The sequence below is a fragment of the Corvus brachyrhynchos genome, unplaced genomic scaffold, assembly GCF_000691975.1.
Source record: "Corvus brachyrhynchos isolate BGI_N302 unplaced genomic scaffold, ASM69197v1 scaffold84, whole genome shotgun sequence".
NCBI classification, from domain to species: Eukaryota; Metazoa; Chordata; class Aves; order Passeriformes; family Corvidae; genus Corvus; species Corvus brachyrhynchos.
The window spans coordinates 1409155-1419493 of NW_008237434.1; the positions used below are offsets into that span (position 1 = coordinate 1409155).

A 10339-nucleotide genomic window follows, 5' to 3' on the forward strand; every position below is an offset into this window, starting at 1 on the left:
CCCCTCTGTCCCTTCCCCTATAATTCAGTCGATTACCAGGAGTTTTCCACTTGGCCATAAGAGTTGCTAACTTTGTTTCTATGGCTGTTCCTGTCAGGACTTTTTATACAGAACTCATTTCTTACCGTATGGCGTTACCCACACTCCATAGAAGGCTTTTTGCTGTGTGGTGTTTTTTTAACATTTCATCTCCAGCTGTCTATGTTCAGTTTGGGTTGTCAGTGAAGTAAGCCTCAGAACTGACAATTTTTGTCTTCATGCCATTCTTTGGAGCTTGGGGAGAAAAACGGTTGTTTTGGTGAGTGGGTTTGCAGTGGCATCGTGTAGCTGTCAGAGCTGGGGGCCACGAGCTGGGAGGCAGCGCTGGGGGGTACCAGCACTCGGTGCTGGTGGGTATTGGCACACTCTGCACCTGTGATGTGAGGTGCCAAGACTTCTTCCAGGTAACCAGCATGGCAGTACAGACCTAGAACGAATGAAATGAATAAGCATTTGCTCTTTGCATGTTCCTAAGAGTGGAAAAGGTAGACCATTTGCTTTCTATCCCATAGGTATTGAGTTCAAACAGTTGAATGGACTAACATTGTCGATGTTCACTTGATCTCTTTTCAAACGTGTTTAACTCTTTTTCCATAGGCTCTTGTTTAAAAGGAGTAAGTTTGTGCTCTGTGGGTTTAAGGCATTAATGTTGTGTGTAGCTCATATGGCTGCTGAAATAAGAGACTATGAAGTGGTGTTATTGTTGAGAAGTGGGAATTAAGGAGTAGGAGGCAGCATGTCTCTGGGGGGGAGGGAGGATGGTCAGAAGGGTCTAGTAAGAGTGTAGGTACAACTGTGTGGAAGTGCAGTCACTTCGATACTTGTGTTTGTTTCCCTTTGAAATAGTAAAATTTTGACACATCTGTGACATACAAAAAAAAAATGGGACTGTAAGGAAAAGCACGATACTTTATTGTTTGTTTTATAATTGTCTACTCTTATTTAAAATTATTTTCCCTTAAGGGGAGGTGTGGGTCTGATGTGATTTGCCTTTGCTAAACATTGTATGTATAGAGCATATAGTGAGATTGTGTTAGTGAAAGTGTACTGTGAGATTTTATACAGGGATGCAAAACCAGACATTTTTGAGACCCTTTTAACTTAAGGGGAACTCTATATATTGAAGGAAAAAAACCTGGTGTATATTGAGGGCAGAGAGATTAGGAAAGGGTATATATGTAAAAGAAATTAAGAAGAAAAGCCACAATTTCAACATTTTCTTTCTCCCATCTTTTTCCTTAGACACATTTAGTATTGTTTCACATGTGTGTGGGTTTCTTGTGGGTTGGGAGCATTGGGTGTCCCTGTGCATGTTTGTTCTCTGTATTGACATAGGAGAAATTACCGCTTCAGAGATCACTAAGATGGCTTTTAGTAAATTAGCCATCTTTATGGTACTTTGCCCTTTCTGTCTCTGCACACACATGTAGCACAAGTATGCTGCTTGCCTTGCACAATGATGGCTGCTTGTTTTACTTGCTTTCAGTGTTGCAGAGATATTCACGTCCCCCAAATACAAGGCTCCAGGTCTTAACATCCTCAGAATAAATATGTTGGCATATGGTCATCAGCAGTGGCTTAAAGTAGCTGAATTCTGTTACCTGGATAGTACCTGAAAATAAGAATCGGAATGTGTGCAATTCCTCTTAAGAAAAGTATATTATTGCCAAACAATTGCTTATGGACTAACCTTGCAGAGAAACCAGAGAAGTCTCTTTTCTTACCCGAAACACTTTTTATTGGGCATCTTTGAAAAAGAGAAATGAGTGTGGGAGTACCTGTTCACATGCTGTGAACATAAGTAGCTTTCCAAAACCTTAGTATGATACAGAGCACAAACCTTATTTGCCCAGATTTTTTTTCAGTTGACATCTATTTGCAATGCCTATTTAGCATGGGAAAAATGAAGTAAGAAATCTGCTTAAACTGGAAAAAGTGCATACACAAGGCTTACGTGAGTGACATTGATGAGAGATGCTGGCTGGCAGGGTTTTACTAAGGATTTAAGACTAGGTGAGCTATATGTTAAATGAAACTACTGTAGTAAAAGACCTTCATGGGATGAGAAAGGACTATTTCTTGTTTTACCCAGTTGATGTGACTGCAAGTAGTCATAAAGTAACAAAACTGGAGATTATTTCAAAGCAGAACATAACAAAGCCTCTGTAGCATTCTGCTGCCTGGGATATTTGTATCTATAGCTATAGGATCTTTGCATATGCCATATTTTGCCAAAGAAAACAGGGTCATGAGGAAAATGGAAAGCATCCTGAAAGAGCTAACGGTGCCTGAGATGGGAGTGTATTTCCAGGAAGATGCTCCATACTTTTTCCTTTCCCCATCTATTGTGTGGAGTTTTGACCCTGTGCAAAAGAGTGCTTGCTGAGCTCAGAACCCATCCTCGTGGAAGCTGTTGCTGCTCCGGTAGATTCAGTCAGGACCCAGCTTTGTCCCTTACTCTTTGCTATCCTCTTGCGTTTGGTTTGGGATTTCTCTCGAGGAATTCGAGAGCTGATTTTCTATGGACTCACGTGCAGGCAGCAGAGAGAGTGCCTGCAAAATCACTGGTGCTGCCCTGCAGCGAGGAGCTGTACGGGGCTGCCGAAGTGCGGGAGGAGAACGGGAGGAGCGATCTCCAAGCCGGGAGCTGCATCCGCAAGTTCTCGCAGCACGTGGGAGACGGTCGTTCTCTGTCTGCTCGCTGCTCGTTCTGGTCCTGCGAATACAAAAACAGCTAGGTCGTTTCTGGTTATCCCTCTTGTGTGTAGAGAAGGGAAGAGGGGGAAAGAGGGTACAAGCTTTGTGTACTTTTAGGCATTCTTAAGGAAGCTATTAGGACTTCTTAGACAGGGGCTAATAGTAAATGAAACGGAAAAATCTCAAATGTGTCCATGACCTTTTATGCTGGTTCTGTGTGATTCCTCTCTTAGCCATGCAAAGCTTTATTCAATTATATTTTTTCCCTATTGCTAATTGTGATACAGAAATAATGCAAAAAAATAGGTTAAATTTTCACATGCATCAGTAAACACCAGATTTCAAACTTGTGCACTAGGTGGCAAGTTAAAATTATTTGCAGCTAAGAAACTGATGAAGGTACAAATACTTCCAAATTAAATGATGTGTTTATAGCTATGCTTGTATTTTTGAAGTGACCTTTGAGTTTTGTACAATAGGTGTCTCACTATTGCCATAAATTGAGGTGCACAACCAGTTCTGTACTCAGCTTGCCATTTTCTTTTGCTGTTTGTGAATGTGGCTAATAATGAGCTAATAATTTTAAGGTGGCATTTCTTCCTTGCTAGTCTCCCTTCCTTCTCCTTTTCAGGATGTTCAAGTTATTTCTGTGCTACAAATGTTGGCAGGCTGAAATTTAAAATTGTATCAAAATTTTCAGTCCCTTGAAGTCGTGTGGGAAGAAAAAACCCAATGCCAAAGCTTGTGCTAGTCCTCAGCATTAGATGACAAAAAGCACAGATTGCTTTGTTTTGGTCCATCTTTCAGGTGTTGAGCAGTAGAGACGATATGTAGGTATTCCTTCTGAAATGAAATGTGAGGTGGTAGTTTTGTGAAACTTGTATAAGTGTTTCTGGAAAGGACTTCCCCCACTCCCCCCCTTCCCATCAGTGGATATACCCTGCTCAGTGTGAGCATTGGTGGCCAAACTTGGGCATGGAGCTGGAGTGAGACCTGCTGTTGGTATGGTGGCAGGGTTGTTGGGCTCAGATCCTTGCCGTGAAACTCATGAATTTTAATTTGAATCTACAAGTGTGGGAGAGTAATGGCACAACACAGTTTGAAGCACACTGAATAGTGTATTGGCTGCCAATTCTGTGGTTTGGGGTTTTTCTGTATTAAAATTTCCCGGTATTTTTAATACTGAATGAGCATCCCCTTTTATGTTCTACTTCAGGACCCAACTTTCAAGTTTCAGGTTGCTGTGTGAGATTATTTTGATGTTTCGGAGCAGTATATCACTATTTTAGGGCGACTGTTTTGTAGCAGTATTGCTAGCTGAGATGCCAGGCTAAGGAAAACTTTGCAGACTTCAAGGAAATTTTCTGCCCTCCCTATTACAGTGAAGCAGCTCCTGACTTTCCTTGCTTTATTGAAAATGAAACCTTGACTGGGTTGTGTGTGGTTTGGGTTTTCGTTCTCCCTTCCTCGCCTATTTATACGATCAAATGCCGAAATCTGCTCCTACTTGCTTGAGAGGGAGTGAAAACAGCTGAGAAATGCTACAAAACTAAGACCTGTTTCTATTTTCTGGCCAAAGCACGTTTGTTGCTTGATCTCACGGTCATTGTAGTGTTGGGGGTGACACCTCCACATGAGGAGCAGTTTGGGCAAGGCGGCTTTGTGCTGTAACCTCTGCTTGTGCCTTGAACAAAGCCTGTTGAGAAGAGCATTTCAAGATGTAAAACACTGCAGGCCTGGGTAGGTGGTGGTGTTAGGGAAAGGAGTGTATTTTAAAAGGATTTGGGGGCGAAAAGGAAAGCTTTTGATTTTATTGCTAGACAGGAACATCTCTAAAACTTGTTTTGCTTCAAGACTTCACTGGCTTGTATAAATTTAACTGTTATAAAAAGTCCTTAAAATGTGAAGCACTTTTTTCTGAGAGGTCATTATTGAGCAATTAAAATGTGAGGCAGATCTAAGTGTTTGAACACAAGACACTTATTTTAGCTGCTTTGGTGTACCAAAATGCAGTTGAGATGTTCTAAGCCTCGACTGCTCTCTTGTCCTCTCTCCCTTCCCCAAAGCTTCCCGGGATGGCCAGGCTGACCCTACTAGCTCAACATACCTGAGCCTAGCCGAAACTGTGTTAATCTACACATTCTTGTAAATCCCAAGGGTTTTGTGGCATCTCTGGCATTTATTTGTTCTCTCACTTTGGGGGAAGGGAGGAGACAAAAGACTTGGCTGTGAAGGCAGCCAGCACACTGCCAGGCTTTGCAGTAGCACTTCAAAGTGAATGTTTTGTTTACTAGATAAGTAAAAACTGATGTAAATTTGGGGTGAAAATACAGTAAATTTACTGATTCTTACCCTCTCCTCCCAATCAGGGATGAAGAATTTTAGTCATGTAAATATTAGGAAATAGTCCATCATTAGATTAATGAAAAGCTTAATATTAGAACAAATGTATTGATTCAAATTTATATTCCTTACCTTGAAGTAATGTAACATCCTGAAGTATCATCTTGGTGAATTTAAAAAAACAAAATAACAACAAACTCTTAAAGTGTGTGAAGGAGAGCCCAGCACAAATACATGGGATTGTCACACTCATTTATAACAGAGAATTAGATACTGAAGGCCTTAAAGCTAAAATAGAAATACTCTTCAAGAAAAGTGGAGGCTTCATGAAATGTAACAGCTGTCAAACGTGTAACAAGTATTTCTGCAACAGTTCTTTGGACTTGAAATGATTTTGACCTGACATTTCCCCCTCGGCGTTCTGTTGGTTTTTTTGAATTCTGTATTTGGTTTTGCCCCTTTTAGTATGACAGATGCTTAAATGTATGACACTGCTATGTATAGTCTATCTTGCAATAATGTTTTCTTTGGGTTTTTTTAAAAACTATTTTCTTTAATTTATCTGCAGGAGTCGGAAGCTTCAGATCAGGAATATCCCGCCTCACTTGCAGTGGGAGGTAGGAAGTTACTTAAAAAAAATTATATCTTTGCTTAAAAACTATGTTTCTGTTTCTCTCTTTATCCACAGGACTTTTCCCCTTCCCCCACCTTTCACTTGCTTTGCACACACCACCCATTCTGTTCTAGGGAAAAATCCTTTGGAAGAGGGAACAATAGAGCCTTCTAAGCAATTCAGATAACTGCCTTCGTTTCTGTTCTCCAAGTTAACCATAAAAAATGTTGAAATGGATTCTTTGGTGAATGCTAACTTCCTGATGCAGTCACTCTCTTTGACTGAAAGCTCATCCATTTTGGCCCTTGCTGGTGTTTGTTGTATGAGTTCAGTAAACTTGATAAAAGTTCATATTTAAATACTTGGTCAAAAACCTTTACAGAAGCAGAAATTTAGTTCTGGTCCTTTCTTTGGGTGGTGTGGGCGTGGGGTTTTTTGAGGGCTTTTGTTTGTCTGTTTTTCCTTGCTCCTCTGTATTGGTGACATTATGGCAAATTGGTCATTCACAGTATTCTGGTTATTGGCTCTCACCAGTATAATACATAATTGCTGTTTACACTCCACAAGTAGTGTTCTAATTTTTGCAGTAGGTGGACTACTGTGAGAACAGATAGATCTGTTTTCTTTACTGTTTTTCTACCTTATATGTGTATAAAATGTTTTTTCATGTTTTATTAGTGGTAAGTCATCCTCTTGCCTTAGGGAAGTTAGAGGGTGGAGGGTTTGGGGATAAAGCTCCAGTAGCATTGTTCTTCAGCAGGTTTGGTCTGTTGCTGTCATCTGACTTTCCATCTGCAGCTGCTTCTTTGTTTGCTCTGCCTGATTGCCTCCTAGCTTTGAAGGAAAATGGAGGCATTGGTGTGTTGAATCAAGGCTGTCAACCACTGGGTCCCTGTAAGGTACCAGCACACACCACCTCTCATTGCTCCAGCCTGCCTTTCTGGTGTCTGCTGTCCATGTGAACTTTTCCTCTGCACTTTCCAAGCCTTGCATACCCCTCAGCTGAACAGCACCCACTTGATACCTTTTATTTCAATTTCATAACTGCTTTTTTATGTCAGGCTTCTGGGAACAGTAGTAATAGAAATGGTTGAGGCTGACTAATTTGAAGATTAACTTATTTTTTGGTACAAAATTACTCTGAGGATTTTTTTGTAGGAATAGTAAGTATCAGAGCAGAGGCATACAACTCAGATGTGAATACACAGATGTTTAACAGAAGGTACTGTTGAGCAGAGTACTTAAAAATGCTTCTACTTGCTCATGACTCCTTACACATGTAGTTAATATGGCTTGTATGTTACAGGTATCTACCCTGTCTCCCATCTGCTTTCTGACTTTTAAATGATCCCTCTTCTCCATTGTTGCAGTTTCTGTGGTGACATCTGGTCTTAGACAGATGTTTTCGCTGTCCATCTTTTTAAGAACACTGTCTTCGTAAAGTTCCCAAGGAAGAGTTAAAATTGTCCCTCTTAGCATCATCTCTCCATTGCCTAGATGTCCTCAAGTTACTGTAATAGACCTGACCCTTTGAGCGCAGAATTTATAGACCCCCAAAATTTCTACAGTACCTTTTAAAATTTTCTTGCAACATCAGGGTTGCCTGCCAAGTACAGTTTGTCCATTAACTTCCTAAAGTTTTTCTTTGTAAGTGCTGGTGGTCTGGCACCTCTGCACTTCAGCAGGTAAGCTTTGTATATCCTTAATCAGTGCTGGTGATTAAATTCATTAGGGAATCCTCATGTCAGTTTACCTTGTGTTCCGATATCTTTTTTTGGTGTTAAAATCCTTGAAAAAACTTCCTTTGAACTCTGTAAGAAAGTTTTTGATGATTCCCTCTTAAAACAAGTCTTTCTTAGTGGGGAGAGTAGAAATGTGTACATACAGAGAAGTATTTATATTGAAGCAATGTTCTAGCATAATATTTTTTGAGTGGATGGTATGTGAGGGTGCATGTGAAGCAGCTGGAGTGATTTTACTTAGATTGTGTCTTATAGTCCCTCTGAGCCAATTTGCTTGCCTCATCGCCCTTTTGTTAATTGCTTGAATCAAGACTGACTTCTAATAGGTGTGAAATCCTTAAAACCAGACAAAAAAAACTGATGAAAGAAGTCTCTAGGTTAGTTATTGTAGTAGCCCTCCTGTATGTTCCATATTGAAACACAAACCACACTTTGTGCTCTTCAACACCTTTCCTTTTACTGTGACATAGGATATGTGAAAAGAACAGCAGAAATGTTCTTGTGAATTGTTTTTCCCTGGTATAGCCACTATTAGGAAGGTTACAGTGCAATTCTTTGCAAAAGCTGTAGTAACTGTCTTGTTTTCCTTTTTTTTCTTTATAAAAACAAGCTCATTATAAAGCCTGTAGGTGTGCCCCTAGAAGTCAGTGTGCATGCCTCTAGTTCAGTGCTTCACAGCTGCTCTTGTTGCTGGGGTGTCACGCGTGGCACCTGTATGCCTTGGGCCACGTGGGACTGGGAGCCAGTGAGCATCTATGTGCACAGAGATGGCCCTTGGCTTATAACAAAACACCCACCAGGCCATCTCATAATAAGGAAGGCATCCATAACGTTCTTAAATGTAGCTCATCTGCAACAGAGTTTGGAAGTAGCTCTCATTCCTGAGCACCACAGAGAAATTCTACCTCCTGGTTTCCAAAACCAGAAAAATTTTCAGGGAATATTGAAGCTTAATTTGAACTGAGAATTTTTTGAGATCTGTCACCTGAGGAAGGGGCCCCACTCTTGATATAGGCCCTTTGTTGTCCATGTGGGTAAAAGCTGGCTTTTGAGATTCATGGAATGCTGGAATAAATCCATTTCTGGTCAAAACCTAGGAACTGTTCCACTGGTCTACCCTCTTACCTGTCTAACAGACATGCATATCTATTTAGTGCATTTAGCAGAAGAGAGAAAACACTGAACTTTAGTGATAAGGAAGTTTTGACTTCCCCTTGGAAGTAACAGGGTGTCCTGAAAATTTGTGGTAGGACACTTGGCCCACAGCTATTCCGTATAGGTTGGGAAACAGGGGGTATAAACGTCCACAGAGTAACAAGCATTTATTAGCAAGACTTTTCAGGAACCAAGTATAGAAATTCAGATAAGTTATTTGCTTTTCTGGCTGCCCCTTTTGACAAAAATATTCCAACTAGTGTTCTCCTTCATGGAGGTTGACATTACTGATTAAAATACTGACTTAAAACCAGCCATAGCAATTGGGCTTGTAGTTGTTTCCTCTGTGTAATGTAAGACCTCACTGTGCACTTATCAGACCATCATGATATAAGCAAAAAAGGTAAGATAACCCTTTTAGACCATATTCAGAGCTAAGTGGTGGAGAAAAAGGCAGATAATGAACTGCTATAATCTGCTGAGTTACTACTTTGAAACAAAACCGCAAGGTTGCTATCCTGAAGAGCTCACTTGAAAAGTGCAGCTGTAAAAGATAAAATTCTAATTTATTCCAAGGCATTCAAGGTTAAGTTTGTACAAAACTTGTCTGGTAATTAATTTGAACTTCACAAGATTTTTGGCAAGGTTCTGCAGGTTTCTGTATGTGTGGGTTGTGTACTCTTGTGCTCCTTGCCCAGCTAGGAGAAACTGGAGGTGTGGAGGGAAGACAGCATCTCTGTCTGAACTAAGAAAATGTAGAAGGTGCCTCAGACTGCAGTTGGAGTCTGGACTGGTAGAGGATTAGCCAGGATCATGCTTTCTACTCATCCATGGGTTCACTTGCACCTTGCCTGTTCCCTCACCAGACTGTCTCTGAGGGTTCTGGTTCAGTGACCTGTTCCATAGAAGCATCATGACTTCTGCATGCATAATCTTCCCTTTGTGCTGCTTACATATAATTTGCCTATAGAGGTTATTGTATCCATTTAGTAATTTGGAGAAGTCGTGCATGATCAGATTTTATTTTTTAAATAAGTCATTTTATCTCGTTGAGAAGTATGTTTTGTGAAGCAAACTCTCCAATGGTTAGTGCATCACTTTGAGTATGTGGGTAGTAGTAGTGTAGTATGTAGTGGTAGTATTCTTCCCCTTTCCTATACTTACTCTTGAAGTACAAAGCCCAGACTGATGCTAAGAATCATGACTAGTGAAGAATTTGGAACATCCCTGCTTCCCTTTCTCCACATATACCAGTCTCATCTCTTACTCTTTGAAAACAAGTACCCCGACTCTGTGGTTGCTGCAGAAAAGTAAATAGATCTCTTATTACTCTTTCCTGAACTGCAGTCTGTAACATACTGATTTGACTCCTAATTTGTAATGGCAGGTACTCTCCCACTTAGCCAGTGTGTATTCAGCACTGGAGGTGTATTTGCAAGACAAAATTATACGTCCTCTGGAAAGAGATCTAGGTAAGGTGATTTAAAATTGAAAAAACCAGAAGTACCTAGAGTTTTTCTGATGTAACACAATGGGGATTTGAGTACAGTTCTGAGAAGGAACTGTGCAATGCCAACCCCTTTTATTTTTCTTTCTTTTAAAACATTTTAAAAGTAGCATCTACTATGTAGAAGATGCTTCAAGAGATTTTCTTTCCAAATATTTTTTCCATGTTTAGTGAATAAAACACTAGAGAACAGACTTTCAGGACACAGATGTTGCCAGAAATGGCACTTGCTGGCTCAGCAGG

At 40.4% G+C, this 10339-nt stretch overlaps 1 protein-coding gene across 1 annotated transcript in view; it reads left to right on the top strand.

The window, feature by feature from the left end:
* The window catches only part of IGF2BP3 (insulin like growth factor 2 mRNA binding protein 3), a 111961-nt gene that overhangs the window by 18810 nt on the left and 82812 nt on the right, over positions 1-10339 (top strand). The window contains exons 4-5 of the mRNA XM_017731188.1: positions 2247-2284; positions 5648-5696. Of these exons, the coding sequence (XP_017586677.1) occupies positions 2247-2284; positions 5648-5696 (87 nt within the window). The remainder of the gene's footprint in view (positions 1-2246; positions 2285-5647; positions 5697-10339) is intronic.